The sequence below is a fragment of the Sciurus vulgaris genome (genome assembly GCF_902686455.1).
Source record: "Sciurus vulgaris genome assembly, chromosome: 3".
NCBI lineage: Eukaryota > Metazoa > Chordata > Mammalia > Rodentia > Sciuridae > Sciurus > Sciurus vulgaris.
In genome coordinates, this window is record NC_136463.1 from 85,583,551 (window position 1) to 85,602,675 (window position 19,125).

Sequence of the window (19,125 nt, forward strand, 5' to 3'; positions counted from 1 at the left end):
ATATTTTTAAAGACATCTAAGTAATATGTATTGGAATGCTTACATGGGAGGGTCTTTTTTTCCAAATGGAAGCATCTCATAGTTAAAATATAATGAAACAGAGACATATAAATATATTTAATTGTGTTTGATGGGCATTTTGTTCAGAAAATTAAGAACATGAGGGAAAAGTACTATTTCCACAGATTGTGCTAAGATCCCGATCTCCCCAAATGCCCTTTACTTCTTTGATGTTAGCTAGTCCTATGTGCTGTACTCTTCCATCTTTAGACTTTATATAATAATCGCTGATGTTCAGGAAGTTGATGACATTTTCATCCATCATCTGATGCAAAAGATATTGTATTTGCAGTCAGTCAAGAAAGAAAGAATGCATTTGAACTTGAAATTTTTACATACAACAGGATGAAAAAGGGGGCTAATCATATATTCATTTTAAAAATATATTAACCAAAATCTCAGATATTTGAAATGTATCAGTTAAGTTTTTACCATGTTATCTTGAAACCTCCCTTTCTTAAAGGGACAAAAGAGTCAATGTTGGTTTATTCTTTCCTCTGTCTTAAAAAAAAGAATAGTTTAATGTTCAGACTGAAGCAGGAACACTCATTTCATCGCATTATAAGAGGGCATGTGGATTCTAACTTCTCTCCAGAAAACAGAGCATCAGATTGAAGAGTAAGTTATTCCTAAGAACATTCTAGAGAGACTGTATAACCATGGAAGACTACACGGTATTCTCCAAAGACAGAAGTAATAGGGGTGATGGGATTGCTCACAATTAAAGAAAGCTGAAGCAGAGAAATTTCATTTTCCCTAGATCCAAAATGCCATAACAGAAAACAATAGCTGAGTTAGCTAATCACTGTGGCATGGTCTTGCCAATATGAATGTGTATTCACCTTTTTAAAATGCCCATGTTCATGTACCTTTATCAATTTTGTATGCATGAGATCTCACTCCTAATTTCTATTTCTAAATGAAATATATAAGTAAAATTTGCATCTCTAATGTGTAACAATTAAATTTATTGATGGTATTAATAGATAACTGATGAAATATAATCAGAAATCCTGTTACTTTACCTTCGCAGAATAATAAAAAATGTTGATTCAAGGGACTAAAACTGGCATCAAAATATGTACATTGTTCCTTCATAAAATTACATGAAATACATTGACGATTTAATAATCCTTCTGTAGAAGCACTGGGGAAAGAAAATGAAAGTCAGAAGTTACTTAAATCTGTACATCACATTTAAATATAGTGTAACTTAAAGAGAAAAACTGCAACAGTGCTTGCATAGAAGCTCCTTATAAATTATGACTCACCATACACATACAAAATGAATTTCCTTTATTAATGTTCAGACACACACATTTTTCTTCTCTGTAATAAAATTAAAATTATGTATGCCTGTATGTATGTAATATGTATTTATATATGGCTATAAAGAAACTGATTTCCATAGGACTCAATGTAACTTATTTGCATTTTCTTTGCAGATATTTCTGTATAAACTTTAAAAAGAATTTGGCCACAGATAGCAAGAGATAAAGTAATCATCAATAAATGTCAGTCAAAAGGATAAATAAATATTTCCACAAGTCACACAAAGTCAAGCTCATGATTTTCTAACTCAAAAGTCTAAGCACTAGAATTTGGCATATTTTCCTCACAATGTACCTGTAGATAGGTAAAAAAAAGTTATTTTTGTATTATAATACATATAATGCTAATGATAACACATAGTTTAATAAATAGAGAAGGTAAAGAGAAAAGTGATCATATCTTTATTTTACAATAATGAAGGTTGACTTTATAGGGGTAGACATATTCAACCAAGGTTAAATTACTTACATTGAATTGTTTATTTATTTATTTATTTTTGATGCCTATAAACTAATTCTTTATTGCTTTTTCTAACGGTTTAAATGATCCACATTGACCTTTTTTTATTTTAATTAAAAATCATAAATTTACATAGGGCAATGTTGTTTGATTCATTCTGTTATTTTTCCCTTCCCCCCCCACGCCTCCCACCCCTCTTTTCCCTCTATACAGTCCTTCCTTCCTCCATTCTTACCACCCTCCTTATCCCTAACCCTAAGCCTAACCCTAACCCTAACGCTAACCCCTCCTATGTCCTCATCCGCTTATCAGCGAGATCATTTGTCCTTTAGTTTTTTGAGATTGGCTTATCTCACTTGGCATGATATCCTCCAATTTCATCCATTTATTTTTAAATGATACTATCTTACTCAATGGATGAAACTGTTACTGAACATACATTTAAAAACATACATTCTCAATTGCATTTTGGAATGAAACATGGTTTTGGAATTTATGTATGAATAATAGTCATCTTGGTTTCAATATGCAATATGTTGTAGTCATGGGATGAAGCAGAGGTGTTAAAGTAGGTACCAGAAGCAATTGAAGTTCAATGTCAACTATAGTTCACAAGTCATAATTTCATATGTGGGACACTAAAAGCTGATTATAATTCAGACTTTACTAAAGGCAATATATATGTATAAAATAGGCCATGTAAAGCAATTTAGCTAGTTTACCAGTACGCTGACTTATAAGATAATCATATCCATTTATATTTTTAATTGTGGTAAAATAAGTATAACAGAAAATTTACCATTTTAACCATTTTAGGTATATAATTCAGCTTCATCAGTTTTATCAGAATATTGTATAATCAGCACCACAAAGATCCTTAGAAATTATCCCACTTGCACACAGCAATTCAGTGACTTACTAAGATTTAAAACTTTTCTGTTTCCATGATTCCATAAAGCTTTCAGATCCATGCTCCTGAGAAATTTAAGCTGATATTCTGTCATTATTTAGATTATGAGACTACCAGAGTAGGAAATGCAGACTTTGAAACCAAACAAATGTAACACAGAATATGCTAATAGTTCTGGGTCTGCAGAGAAGTCTGGTGCCGTACATTAAGTCAACCAATGACCACTTTATAGCTTGAGCAAGACACTGAGTTTTCTGGATCAAGCACTAGCATTATCTTAGAGTCAAGCCAACTGGCATTTGATGAGCTATTTAAGGGAAAATTTATTGGTGCTACGTTTTATTTATAACACAGTCAGCTACAATAGTACAGGTCATAGATATATTGACTGCTCTGCCTCAGTCAAGAGAAAGATGAGGCAAGTCCACAAATCTTAAGATTCATGGTGATTCAAATCACCATGTAAGCAGAATAGAGATTGAGATAGTTCCATTTGCTCACCTTAACCAAGTCTTAACTTCTGATATGGTTATTTTTCTTTAAGAGTTTTATAAAATAGGAGTTATAAAACAATAATCAAATATTTTCACCCTCTGAATTATTGTGCATTAATAACAATATGTGTTTCAAGATGATGAGCTTAAGGTCACTAGAAAGAAAAAGTGACCAGCACTTTGGATTAAGCCTTCCAAACCAAAATCAAACAGCTTTTCTTCCTCTAAAGGTGTCAGAATTGAGAACATGAGTTCAGAAGGTCCAAGAGAATAAATGGAGAAAATGAATTGCAGGGGAATATGATAAGAAGGAGGGATTGCTTTGGAAGGAAAATAATTCTTTATAAATGAGAGTGCAGGGATGAATTAGGGGGAATTAGGGTATGTTAAACACACTTTTGCTCTCAAAGGAATATTTAGGCTATTTGGTAAGAATCAGAAGCAATACTTCTTCAAACACGATGAATTTCCACTGAAATTATGACATGGCAGTTTTGATACTTAAAAAATGGACCTGTGAAATGGAAATTTGGAAGTATATATAAAGTCTAGAATTAATAAGTCATTTGGTGGCCAAAAATAAGTCATTTTTGTGAAATTCTGAAGAATGCTTTGTGAGTAACTAGACATTTAAATGCTAAATAGGTGCATTGTCCAGATCTTTCTATGAATACAGTTTTATATTTTGGGAAATTGGGCAGATGTAAATGCTCCCCCATGCATTGTTTTGATTTAGTTATATGATGAAAATTCCTTAAATAAGGATGCATTTTCCCTCAGCAATTTCATTGGATTTTATGAAATAAGGGACAAAAGGGGAAGCTTCTTCTTGGTACACTTCACTAAGTGCTCACAGTACTATTAGGTTATTTAGGAATAAATTATATGTGTGTCACATTAATGCACTAAAAATTCAAAATGAGACCCAGCAGAAGAAGAGGTTACTGGGGAAGATACATCAATGTCAACTGATGTGGGATATTGAGAAAAACAAACCACACACACACACACACGCATGCGTGCACGCAGAGAGAGAGAGAGAGAGAGAGAGAGAGAGAGAGAGAGAGATCCTGAAACTAAAAGCAGATAAAGAAAAAAATAAGAAAGTCTCCTTCTAGGTATAGTCCTCCAGGGTCATAGAGGACCAGAACGAAGGGATGAGACCAAGAATATGAGGTGTTGTCATACCAAGATGGCTCTTCCTAGCCATGCTGAAAATGACAATTCAAAATTTTGCATGTCATCATCATTTTGTGTGGATGGCTATTAAGAAGCCCACCTATCAGGAGATCCTTGTACAGTACCTACCTGTACAGCTGCCTCCCTCTGGGAGAAGACTCAGTGCTCAAGAAGTAACTGTGCAGGAGAGAAAACAACACACACATCAGTAATGATTTACCTTTTTCACACTGAGCTTTCACTTGAATTTTCTAAACTGTGGAAAAATAGGCAAGTGCTATTTTGTTATTCAACCACAGGACTTTGATCCATCTGAAAAACATACATTTTGTTCTTCATAAAATCATCACCCTTTTTCATAATCTGTGTGTGTGTCATGTGCACGCTTCTGTGTAAGGTGTCTTCGAGTGAAGTATAGAAGTCTTTAAAAAGAGATTATTCTTTTCATGGATGGCTTATTTTAACTAGGATGGTAAGCAAAACAATTCTAGTAGAAAAGATCTCATTTGAAAAGTCTGACTGCCTGCCTGATGTGAAAACCAAAAAACACTCACATTTTTTGAGTCGTTTCATCATATGCCAAAATCTTTATCACTTCCCAGTTTCCTGATGTCAGATGCCGCACAGTAATTTGCTCACTTTTACTCTGCAAAGAAATAGAAAATATTGATTTTATTTTTATTTAACCAGCATCTCTCTGGTAAACATGAAAATACTGACTGCTGGTATCACATTTAATTTTTTAGTTCTCTGCTAACATTCAGTTTTCTGTGTTAAATCTCCAGGATACACCACACATTCCTAGAAACACAGATGGCTATCGGATGGTGCCTTTATTCCTGAGCTATAGGAAAACAGTTCAAAAAACTTCAAGTGAGCACACACCTGTGTACTAACTTGACAGCAGATTTTGGTACCAAGACTTTTATAACTTTTTCCTAAATGATTGGCAGCTGTGCAGTTTGGACAACTTTACATAAAACATTTCTGCATAAACTATAATTAACATGAATTCAATTACTTTTTCAAAGAACATATTAGTTTGCCATACCTGTTTACTTGGCCATACCTGTTTATCTTGGCTTTCTAGCTTATTAGTTTCAAAAAAATTATTTTTCATTTCCTCATTCTAAGTTGGAATGACTTTCTTCTGTTCTTTTCGTAAATTCTAATTTCATATGCTCTGTATGCTCCTTTATACATTTACATTGTATATTGATACATATACAAGATGAATGTTATTATATTTATATGTATACTTTAAATAAATAGTATAAATTTTCCTATATTATATCTATTGGAATAGTTTTTTTTCATTTAGTTCTATGTATTTTTATGTACATTTTTAATCCATGAATAATAAGAAATCATATCTCATTTCCAAATTGATGGCCTTTTAAAAGTTATGATTGTTGTTGTCAACTCCTAATTCAATTGCACTGTGTTCAGAGAATATAATCTATTCACTGAGTGCACTGACAATGCATTTTTTTTTTTTTTTTGGTGTAAATAAATCCAAAATCTAGGTTATTTGATCTGGGAGAGTTTTATCATCATATCTATCTCCCCAAACTACTGGAAAACAGAAACAAAAGACCATTCTGTCCTCTACTACATATGTATATAGTAAAATAATCTTCCCTCAGATGCTATGAATGTCTTTTTGGTAACTAAATAGTTTTTCCTTTGTTCTTAAAGAAATTCTCCAGCCATCTAGCTATTTGAGATCAATGAGTACCTGATATTTTTACATCAATTTCATTGTACATTGTCTGAGTCATCATTGTCATTTACAAGTATTTGTTGACTTAAGGTGTAAATGCAATATGAAACATAATTTGTAAGATTTTAGACAGATACGACCCAAGGTTAGTGTGGAATTCTAAATTCAGACATTTTATTGTCAAATTTCCACAGGACAATAAGTGAATAAATAACTATCCTCACTTATTTTTAGGTCCCATCTTGAATGTGCCAAGATCAATACTAACATCTGTATGTTTTAGTGCATTTTAATGTCAATATAAAAGATGAGAAAATTCTTACAACATTACTAAAGAAAATTTACTCAATATTTCTAAATGTCAGGACAAAATTTTCTTCACAATTTCTAGGTTGATTAGTTTCTCTCTTTTCCAGGAAAATTTTGGGTGCGTGTGTGTATGTATGTGTGTGTGTGTGTGTATGTGTGTGTGTGTGTGTGTATGTTTTAAGGATGACAAAGAGGCTGCATTTAAATGATCCTGAGTAAAAATTCAATGCTTTGAAAAATGTCTGAACACAGCGTACATAAAAATAAAATTTTACACTATTTACTTCAAAGATCCATTTACTTCGAAATATTATGCTTCTAAGTGTAAAAAGAAAAATAATCTCTTATTGAGAGTCATAATAAGAACCTCCCAAGTTTTTGATTTTATTTCAAACATCTGTAATTGCCTTGCTTTTTTTTTTATATTTACCAAGGCAAATATGGACTGGGAAATAAGTTTAATTCCCATCTCACATATTATAGCTTAGACTTAATTTCCAAATATATATATATATATATATATATATATATATATATATATATATAGGGATACTGAGTTTCATAACAGTGAACACATTGATTTTGATCTGGATGTAAAGAAAATAATCCCAATAACAAGCAGAATATGGTATATTACTCTATAGTTTATAAAAATACTTATCAAGGGGCTTGACTGCTTTGCATAAGGGGGTGTCAGTTAGCTTTTCACACACTTTCACCAGAAATGCAGTCACAGGAGAGGACATTTAATACAGCAGAAAATAACAATTTTTACTCCACACTAGTATTTCTTTCTGAGAATCCATAATCTCTGCTGTATTAATATGGTAGAATAGACATACTTGAATATGAATGTAAAAACATTGAATATGAATGTAAAAAACATAATAGACCTCTGAATGAAGCAATATGGCAATATACTTCAAATTGAACTCTCATGTCAACTCTAATTTTAGGGAGAAAATAGCATTAAAATTTGAGATTTCATCCATTCTTAAAAGAAGTCTGGAAATCCAGAATATAGTGGTTGTATTTGGATTTAGAACTCAGGACACCTCCCCTGACTTGGTGGAGATTTTATTTTAGTCCAAGAAGTTAAAGATCAATTTTATATTTCTATTTGTAAAATGAAAACACATTGATATCAGTAAAAATTTAATGGTGCCTTTGCTTTTTATCTGGTTATGCCTTATTCATTCAAATACCTGAATTCTGTTTAACTTTTGTAGTTTCTAAATAAGGAAAATGTTGTAGTGCTTAAAAATAGAATGCTTTAATTTACCGTCTATTCATCACATAAAATGAGCTAATTGTTTTCAGACAATGTTCTAATCAGATACAGCAGTGAGATTTAATGAAAAAAATTTATTGGTTTGATTAGGTGATAGAACTGTGAATTTGGGGCATGGTATTTTTGTACAGTATTTGTAATGAATCATGGCACTTAAAAGTGTTCCAACTGAAATCATCAGCTCTCATGGGCAAAGCCTCATGTTGCTAAATAGACAAAATGAATGGATTCACCAACATGTAATTTTTCATTTAACACAATTTTAAAAGATGACATTGTCATTGCTTATGTCCACAAATCTGAACCGCTTAACATAATGGGAACTATGATTACCCCATATTTGATTAAAAAGAAAAAAGGCCCTATGTCTCTGACAAAAACTTTTCATTGAAGCCTGAATTGCAGGAGGTATGATGTTATAGTTCCTGAAATGGGAGTTCATAAGTTAGAGGTCTATTTAAAAAATATTATTTGGGAAGGAAGGGGAGAATATCTGAAGTGATCAAAAACTTAATGGTCTGAGGTAAAAAACAACAAAAACAAAATGTTTAACCTCAGTGAGAACTTCAGAAGGTACATTAAAGAAAGTACATAAACAGATATCATATGCATATAGCCAATAATTGTTGAGAACAACTTCACATACAGTAGCATACACTTGATTGTTCAGAAGAAGTTAGTTTAGCTCTATAGAAGTTTAGAAAAGTCATATTTTTTTAAATATTGCTTTTAATTGAATATGTGAAATTAAGAAAATGCTCACAAAGCATGCTTTTACATATTCATAATAAAAATAATTGGGAAATACATTTATAAGGGAAAAGAAATATTTTATATGTGATTAAGGAATTCCAGTTCTGGTAATCAATATTAAAGAAACAATTCATAATTTCAATAAACTTTATATACAGTGCCATCTATAATTATAATAAATTTCCATTCGATTGAACACTGAACATTTATGTTTATCTATACACATCCAATCAACTAAATGTTAATAACTTAAAGGATTTTTTTAAAAAATAGTATATGGAAAGGTATTAATTGAAACTTTAAATTTAAAATATCAAGATGTAATAGTGTAATTTGTATAAAATTACAGCCATGTTTAAAAGGAGAAGACCAGAGAAAAATATGTAAATTCTTTCTTTTTATTTTGTGCAATTACTTTAACAAGGACTAGCTTCTGTAAATAAAGGGAAAAAAACATAGAATTTGTAATAACTCTCATTATAATAAAAATAGGTCGAGAGCAATAACTTGGTATATTGCCCTCTAATGGTTTTTATCTAGTCACTGATTGTATAAGACAGCAAAATGTTTGCAAAAATGTACCAATTTCATTTAAACAAACATGTGTGAGTGAAGCAGGAAGCTCTCAGACAGCTAAACATGAAGATGTGCAGTGGTGGTCTTTCTGACTGAGGATGCAGAGTCTCCTGGTCCTGTTACTTCTCGCTTTCTGGGCACGCTCATGTTAAGTGTACAACAACATGGCAAGAGCCAGAAGACAGGTACAAGGTCACCTACCTTGGTAGGCATTACTATTTAGGCTGCAAGTTTTCGTGCTGTTTTGGAGGAGCAAATTTGCCACTGCATATCAATACCTAAACAAATACATTACATATGCATAGGCTTTACCTAAATACCTTTTAACATCTAGAATGTCATTTTCATGGGAATAACTATAAATGGAAAAAAGTGTTTATACATAAGAGTCCTTATTTCTGAATTATGTCTAATATCAAGAATAGAAATAACTTTAATAATGAATAAAATTGGATCATTTAAATACTGAAACATTATATGTCTACTTGAAGGAATACCGAGCAGATATTAAAGTCACATTTAAGAAAAATATTAAAAGTTAAATATTAAGAACATAATTAAATGATATGAGAAAAGTTATTCTTTAAATGTTACAAAACTAAATTATGTTTTGATTGCAGTCTTTAAAGGAAAATTACATATTTTAGTATAAAAAGAAATTGGAAATATATGCAGAAAATGATTAAAAACATGAGAAAGTGAGATGATGAGATTATATCTTATATATTGTTGTATTTAGTTTATTCATCTTAGAATTTTTCAAATTTTTGTAGCATATACGTAGCAACAAGGCAGGCTTACACAATTCACAAAACATTTTTTTATATTAAATATTATTAAATTGAAGCAAGTAGTTGGACACTCAACCACTGAGCCATATCCCCAGCCCTATTTTGTATTTTATTTAGAGACAGGGTCTTACTGAGTTGCTTAGTGCCTTGTGTTTGCTAAGGCAGACTTTGAAATCATGATCCCTCTGCCTCAGTTTGACAAACTGCTGGGATTACAGCAGACTACTAAAACAAGTGGTTTTAAACTATTTCCTACAATAATGTGATGCATGTATGTATGTAAACTCAGGTAAAACTGTATTTACATAAGCATGGAATTCTGACTCATTAAGAAAATAAATTAATTTTAGTCCACTGTCAGAATATCCATAAGTAATCACTAGTCATCGTAATTTCTCAGTGTGGCAACCCACAAATAGGCTTGAATAGCAACCAGAAAGGTGCAAGATGTTTTTTCCTTCACTGGAGGCTTTGCTACAATCTCCACAATAGAAGAGACACAAAGCAAACACATCTGCTCCCTGAAGCTCTCCTGAACATTTTAGAAATAACTAATTGGACTGCATGTCAGGCTGCTTTGATTGGGCACAGAAAGTTTTTCTCTTTTTCTTTCACAGTTGTGTAAACATCTCAGTCTCCACATGCCACCATCACCATTTGTCCAACAATTTATTTGACTCCATTTTTCCTCATGATATGTAGAACAGAATTTCTTCTTTTTTTGGAATTGTACATATAAAGACATAGGGTGCATTTATCCTATCTTCTACTATACTTTTTGAGTATACACAATTTGTATGTCCTCTTTTGTACTTAGATGTTTACATGGCTTGTAAAATATAAATTACTGGAATTTAAACATTCAATAAAATGCCACAATGATTTATAAGACTTGAAAAGCATAAATTTTGTTTTTGTCCAAAATATTTACCTAGTGTTTATTATAACAAAGTTTATCCTTAGTAAATGTTAGGTAAAATAATTGGCTAGTGACGATTCTGTTTCACATTAAAAAAAAATGAAAATGTTAATTTAAAATGCTACCAGCTTGGCCTGATATAGTTTAATGGTTTACCTTGATTGCCAAAATGTTATTCATATATAAATGCATACATTTGTTTAGAACATAAATGGGATGACATTATACATTAGTCTATATTCAGTTTTTCCAAATGAATAATATATATATATGTATTATATATATAGATTTAAAATCAATCTACATCTATACTATGGAAATAATATATGTTCTTAATTATTTATTTCAGACTTGATTAAAATTAAAGTAAAATTCATGACAATTACTTTAATAACAGAGACCTTAGACAAGCTTTGAATTTTAAATCATTGACACAAGATATTGAGACTTTAAAGCATTAAGCTGCTCAATACAAATATATACAGATAATAATAACTATTTCTTGTGCACAAGAGTCAAAGGTTCTGCAGATTTCAAAATAGCCAAGATGGTCAGGAAATATTTGCCACATTTCTTTTTCTTTTCTTTTCTTTCCTTCCTTCCTTCTCTTTTCTTTTTCTTTTCTTTCTTTCTGTTTTGTTTTTTTTTTTTTTTTTGGTATTAAGGATTGAACCCAGGCATGCTTAACCACTGAGCTCCATCCTCAGCCCTTTTTTATTATTTTTATTTTTTACCCTATGTATTTAATGTTTACTACTATTGAGTCATTATATTTTATAATTAAAGTCAAAGAAAATATTTAAGTAAACAAATAAGGCATATATGTTAGAAAAGAGGAGGTAAAATCTATGATTACTCCAGTAAACTGAAATACTCTTAGAACTGATTAGAGTTTGGAAAGTTACCAGTTAAAAAATTTGCAAAAATGAAAAAAATCAATTTGTTACCCAACACAATAACCAAAAATAACAGAAAATAAAATGCAGTCATAAAGCAACAAAGTAAAACAAATTATGGAACAAAACAAATAAATAGAGGAAACTCTATATGAATATAATCAAATCTTTTAGAAGAAGATGAATTCAATACATAAAAGGGCTTCTTCATAAATTGGAAACCCTTACATCATATAAGTATCTAAATAATCTCCCCACTATCAACATATACATTAGTTCAATCCCAGCCCTTTTTTATATTTTATTTAGATGCTTAGGACCTCACTAAAATGCTGAGACGGCTTTGAACTCAAAATCCTCCTGCCTCAGTCTACTAAGCTGCTGGGATTACAGGTGTGTGCAACCATGCCTGGAGGCCATACATTTTTTTAGTTTGTACATTGTTACTATGAAATAATACTATGTCATAAAGATTCCAAAGTAACCACAAATATTTATCATTATAAATTTTTTACCTGTGACACTAGAATGATTATTCAGTTAATTTTAAGAAATGTTTTATTTTCTCAAGAATGTTTGTAAAAGAACTGGGAGATAGCTCAGTTGGTAGAGTGCTTGCCTTGCAAGCACAAGGCCCTAGGTTCGATCCCTAGTACTACAAAAAAAAAAAAAAAAAAAAAAGTTTGTAAAATTTGAAATTAAGTCAAACTGATATGAATCTTGACATATTGAAACGACTTGTGAATTTATGTAGTTTTTAAATAATTAAATAAAACATTTTAAACTGTTAACATTCTTTCAAAATTTAGAGGAAAGCAAAAATTTTCCTACTTTAATCAAAAAAGACTGGAAACATATTATATAGCCCCTGTGTCTTTGACAATAAATAAAAATTAATCTAACAGTTTTTTAAAACCTACATGGTATTTTCCTGTGTGGGTCAATGTACCTTTAATTTATTCATTCATTCAATTTTGGTGGACATTTAATTTGCTGTCAGCATTCAAAATTTTTATAATGCCTTGAAAATATTATTTGTACAAAATGGTAATAAATGTCGAATAAAATTCTTCCTTTAGCTTGTCCTCAGGTCCTTGAAAGTTGGATGCTTTTCATTGATTAGATTATCTATTCCAAGGCCCTCAGTCCATAGCACATATGTATGACTCAATAATTAATTGCCTTTTGAGACTGTTTTGTGCAAAATTACTGCTTGCGTTTATGACTGTGGACTGGGGTTCTTTTCTTAAAATGTCTATGAGTTGTATATGACTGCACTTCACAGACATTCACTGTAAGCTCAAAATTCCATAAGAATTGGACCTGTAGGGACATAATGACAATGAAATTGAACCACAGAAAGAAGCCAGCACTTACCTGAATGAGGAACATAGCTATATGATGGAATTCTCCACGGCCTCCCTGCTTGACAGGAACTGTCATAAAGAATTTGCTGCCATCTCTAGAAAATACAGGTTCCTCATTCTAAAATATAGAAGCACATATAAGAATCCTAAAACGGTACGTGAAACTTGTGTTACCTACTGTTAAGTCAAGCATGGTGTATAAATTACTGATTTTGAATTAGTTTGGAAAACTGATCCAAGTATTTACAAAAACAAAGAGTATGACATTTATTATTTTTTGAAATTGAACTTCATGTGACAACTTCATTGTCTGCATGTACGTAAATGGTGAACATGACAGAGAAGCTCTGTGCACAGTGAACAGATACAATGCTTTTAAATTGACTCACACAAAAACTTCCGTGTGGAATTGTGTCTGGCAATTTATTCTTCATAGGCAAGGAAAATATGAACATCTACATCAGTTTATAGAGTTTTTAAAAAGTTATAACAGTTCATATAGTTTTCAGAACTCTTTCACTCAGCAGCTCTAGTTACTTGAAGATTCAATACTGAAAATGAGCACGAAATTTACCTAAAATATGAACCCAAAAAGTTACAGAAAATAATTTCATTCAAGTTTCTTGTTTCCATTGCTCATCTCTCCACAAACACACAAACAAAATGCCCAGCCACAACAGTGAATTCCTAATTGATAGTTTTTAATTAAATTATAGAGGCATATTCAGTAAATGAAATTATTTTTGAAAAGCAAATGATGAAAGCCACATTTAGAGGTTGGTATATTTTGCTTCCAGGAGAATGTTCAGGAAATGTATTTATCTGACAGAACACTGAATTCTTTCCTATCAAATTAATGAGAGTGGTTATATATAGGGTACAAAAAAAAAAGGCTTTTATCTGTAGGTTTTTTAAATAGCCTTCCAACCTGTTTTGATGACTTGTCCCTATGCTTTCTGATATGTCTTCTTGTCCTTCTGCTTTCTCCCTGGGCTCCTGATCCACAGTCTTTGCATTTTTTATTACCTTCATCTAGCTCTTCCTCTTGTCTCCTTCATATCTCTGTTCCAATGTCACCTTATCAATGAGGACTCTACTGATTATTTTATGTAAATCATAACCAGAGAAGCCAGATCATCTAAGTCTATGACATACTTCATCATCTTTTACCTTCTTTTTACTTTGTAAATAACAACCATCATCATTCAACATATATTTTATATATACATGCATCTGTTTGTGAGTGTATGCATATGAATACAAGCATGTGTAGATGCATGTACATATGCAATTTTGTTCTGTAATGTGAGCCCCACAAGGTAGGAACCTTTAATTCTACATTTCCACCATTTCGGACGGTGACTTGTAAATTGTGTTTGATAAATTATATACTGAATTAATAAGTCAATAAGTATTTTAATATGCTAGAGAGACAGATTTTAACTTTATCAGTAAGAAGATCCATTAATAGTCATAAAAAGATATATTCCTAGTCTACTTCATGAACATTTAAGAAAACCTAAGATAATATATGTAATAAATTGAAAACTCTGATATATACTTCAAGGTCAGGAAAGTAGCATTACTGCTACATGACAGACACAGACAAAATACTTGAATGAATAAATCCCATTTTTCAACTATAATAGAGTCAATAATTCTATCTGTTCCATCTCTCCCTCTATCTTTAGGGCATTTTCCATGTGAAACAAACTTTCTGTTTCCTGTAGTAATTTTTACTTTTTTTTTAAACTTAATTTCATGAGACATATACCATTTTCAAATTTCCCTGAAGAACCTCTACAAATTAAGGAATCTCTCATTCAATACTCTAAAAAGTATCCCGTATTTGCCTATTTATTGAACATTGTACACTATTATGTTGATCTATTAATTTGTTGGTTTACTCTCATAGTCAATTAATAATTAAATCTGATTTGCTTAATTCTGTTGAGCAGAACATAATAGGTGCCCAACTTTTAACTGAGAAACAAAGAGTGCACATACCCAATAGCCCAAAGGTTTGTTTTATACATATATCATCTATTCACCATCCTTCTATAATATGTTGACCTTACTCAACATTCTCTCACTGAACTCCATTCAAGGATAAATAGTTATTGTTTGGTAAAGAGATACTAAGCATTCTTTCACTAACAACACCCCTTCTTCCATTCTGGTGCCTTCAAAGTGGTTCATAAAAAGAACATATGGGGGAGGGTTCTACCTGAAATGTTTGTGAGTCTGACATGCCATGAACTTGGGATGTTGAACTTGGTAACTTGACCCAATATATCACATATTGGTCATCCTAACTTAAAGTTCCTTAAAAACCAGGCCAGTCCTGTCCACTTGTCTCTGTCCTTGTTATTATCTAGAAAGTGAGCATATGACTCAAATTTCTAGTCATCTTAAAAATTTACTTCCTCTCATTACTTCTACCATGCTCATCCCTTCAATCTCATGCAATTCTAGTCATTCAATAAAAATTCCTTAGAACTTCTTAAGAAAAACAAATCGACTGTGATAAACTGCCAACTGTATTTTGTACTAAATAATTAATAACTTGGATGTTTTGCTTTAAAAAGTTTCTTTTAACCATTCATAAACTTGGAATTTTAGTTTAGATATGTTGATGTCTGCTAAACTATTCTGAATGTCTCTGACATTAAAAATATAGAAAGAATAGATTCATAAAGCAAGGCTACTCAGAATATATCAATTTCCATTGAGTTCACATTTTTATGGTTTTATTTTCAGTATTGAATTTGAGTGAGAGTCCATTATTGGCTGTAAAACCAAGGTTTTATTCCAATTTATCATGCACATTGCCTAGGAGAAAACCATTTGATTAAACTGATATTTGTGCATGTAGACAGATATATGCAGAATATATATAAAATAAATATACACATATATGTACATATATACATATATTTCTATCTCTTTATATAGCTATAATTCAAGCACATATGGGTTTAACTTATTTACATTTTATTTTATTTTTTTATCCATTCAATAAATGTTTGTAGAGTACTTCTTATATACCAAATCCCATGTTGGATGTTGGGATTACAAAGAGCAAAAAAACAAACATCCTTCCTGTCCCTAAATCTTAATGCAGAAATCACAAAAATGATGGCATGTGTTACATAAAGTCTATACTTTAGGATAATTTATACTGGGAGAGGTGATATGATAAGGTGGTTGGGGAAGGCAATTTTTTTAAATAGATAAATTAAGCTGAGGTTTGAAAAATGAATAGACTTCAAAGAAGAAAGTAGTTGAAAGAATCTGTTCACAAGGAATGGCATATGCAAAAGGTCCTTGGCTTATGAGGGCTAATGTGGCTTGGATAGAAAATGGTTGTAAGGATGGTATGAGACACAGCACAAACAACTTCCAGTTTAATCTGTTGTGGACCATGCAAGAATGCTGGTCATTATCTGAAGGACTGAAAGAGAAGACAAAAGTTGTTTGAGTCATAGGAATGGAATATGAGGGTAAAGTTGGTAATATCAATCAAATGCATACTTCAAAAAATGTCACTCAGTCAAACTGCAGTGTGAACTGATTGGCAGGTGCCTGAAGGGTTAAGAGTTTGCAAATAAGGAAGGATTGTCGTACCTGTCATTTAAACCTGGGAAATGTTTATGAACTGGAGAAGTCAATTGACTTGATAGATCATTGAAAATGTGAAACTTGATGATTAATTATATATTCAAGATAAGGATAATAGAGATTCATACTGAGGATTGAAATGGAGGAAACTATGTTAAAGGCATAAAAAAGTTTCAGAATGGATGCTAATTAATTGTTTTAATTGCTAGATGGATAATGGTTCTATTATTCCTGTGATAAATAAGGCCGGGCATGGAGACATATGTCTGTAACCCCAGCAACTCAGGAGGCTGAGGCAGGAAGATCACAAGTTGAAAGCCAGCCTCAGTAACAGCAAGGCACTAAGCAACTCAGTGAGACCCTGTCTCTAAATAAAATACAAAAAAGGGCTGGGGATATGACTCAGTGGTTGAGTGTCCCTGAATTCAATCCCCGGTACCCGCCACCCCTGCAAAAATGATATAAGACCTAACAGGGGAAAAAAAAAGGTGTTCAGTTTAGACATAACTTATATTTTATAGATTTAGGAAAAGATGCTAAGATGAATGTGAATGTTTCTGAACACTCAAAAGTGTCTGTGGCTGTAAACATGTAAGTTTCAATATATGGAGGTAATTGAAACCACAGATGTGAATGACACCCAGAAAGAGAATATGAAATAAAGGACAGCTGTGAAGAGCCAAACAAACCCAAAACAACGCCACCACACAAAGCGAAATGCTTCTCTTTAAAAAACAGCAATGATGGAGTGAGCAGTAGAATGGATCTGACAGTATCTGGATAGCCTATTTGTGTTTCCTTCTAAATTGTCCAGTAGGAGACCAGGTTGCAGAGAAATTTGGTTTTCACTCTCTTGTACTTATCTCAATTCCAGGCTCATTTATGTCACACAATAGCACAGCGAGCTAGGCTACATCTAAGAAAAAATGTGTTCATCTGAATAATATCCAAATGACCAATTTATGTGGAGGTTTGAGTAATTTCTGGGCAATTTGAACAATGCAGATGGTTTCCAGTTTTGATGGGTTGCAACATTTTTTTCCTTCATCTAAACAAATGTGTATTTACATGAGCAATCCTGAAATTGGATCCTGGAAGTTATTCTGTAATCTGCATTCCATACAAAACAGAAGTAACTTTTTTGCAAATGATGTCACAGAAAACCCAAATCGTAAATATCTTAATGTGAAGGAATCATATTGTATAAACTACCAACTTCTTAAAGTCATATTACTGAAATAACGTTTTAGAGTAAGAACAGCTATACTATACCTGTTTAGAGAGCCAGGTGTCTGATGTCATCTCATATTTCTGAAACAAAACAATTAATGGCATGAAGCATCTAAGACCAAAACAAGCATATTTAATTTAACACTTTTTGTACTGTTATCTTCAGACTACTTTATCCTCCCTTCAAGCAGTGATGCCCTATGAGATATCCCATTGTCATTACTGATTTAAAATGAATGAAAAGTAGTGAACTGGTATTAATTGATAATTTAATTATAGAGTCTTTTTTTTATGGTGAACTCCTATAGCATTCCCAGATGTATGTCACCAGGCATAGAAGATCATTTTCCAGCTATGTTTGATTACCTCATTCAAACTGTTTTGAACCACCAGACGCTGTCTCTTTTCACCTCTAGGCATCATCAGGAAACAAAATTATTAAGTCCTCCAATGGAACTAGGCAAATAGCCAGGAATAAAATTAAAAAGTGGACCTTCTTCCAATATTCAAGTTACTCTTAATCATTGCCATTTTTTATATTAGTAGTACTTCAGTCTTAGGAAAAACATCAAACATTTGAAATGCCAAAATTATACATTTCTTTAAAGCATTTTTACAAATGGTCTGAACCCAAATTATATTGCAAGAAGAAAAATTTGACTACTTCCATCTCAAATATGTACAGGTAAAATGTTTTAGTGATGTTTCTGTGTAGTGACATGAAATAGCTTGCAATCTTTGAAAGAAATGATTCTATAACAAGAGTATTCAAATTAACAAAACTAAATACAAAATATTTGAGGTTTTTCTATATGCAAAGGTGCTTATTTCAAATTTTTAATAGTAATGTTTTTACAATTTTTATATCACTTTCCCTTTCTAAATTCATATTATTATCGCTTATGATTGACCACTTTCTCTTTTGGAGGCATGTTTTTCAATAGCTCTTCACCACATGCAGACATTATGAAAACATCTGCCTAAATCACTATTCCTATTTGTTCCTAAGCCATAGACATTCACAGTACCTAGAGAACACAGGCATAAAATATCAATGAGGGTACTCATTACTACCACAAAGTTTTCTTAGAAAAAGACAGAGTCCAAAACTTCATGTGCTACTTTTTATTTATTTTACTATTTCAATTAACTGAAAATAAAACCTTTTTAACTCTGAATATGTCAAAGAATTACAATAAAACATCAATAAGGTAT

At 31.7% G+C, this 19,125-nt stretch overlaps 1 protein-coding gene across 2 annotated transcripts in view; it reads right to left on the reverse strand.

The window, feature by feature from the left end:
• DPP10 (dipeptidyl peptidase like 10) overlaps positions 1-19,125 on the reverse strand; it is a 616,119-nt gene that overhangs the window by 47,245 nt on the left and 549,749 nt on the right. For both annotated transcript variants that reach the window (XM_079135626.1, XM_079135625.1), the window contains exons 12-16: positions 17,953-17,991; positions 13,070-13,177; positions 4,989-5,080; positions 4,564-4,611; positions 1,086-1,207 (exon numbers count right to left, since the gene is read on the reverse strand). In XM_079135626.1, coding sequence (XP_078991752.1) covers positions 1,086-1,207; positions 4,564-4,611; positions 4,989-5,080; positions 13,070-13,177; positions 17,953-17,991 — 409 coding nt within the window. The remainder of the gene's footprint in view (positions 1-1,085; positions 1,208-4,563; positions 4,612-4,988; positions 5,081-13,069; positions 13,178-17,952; positions 17,992-19,125) is intronic.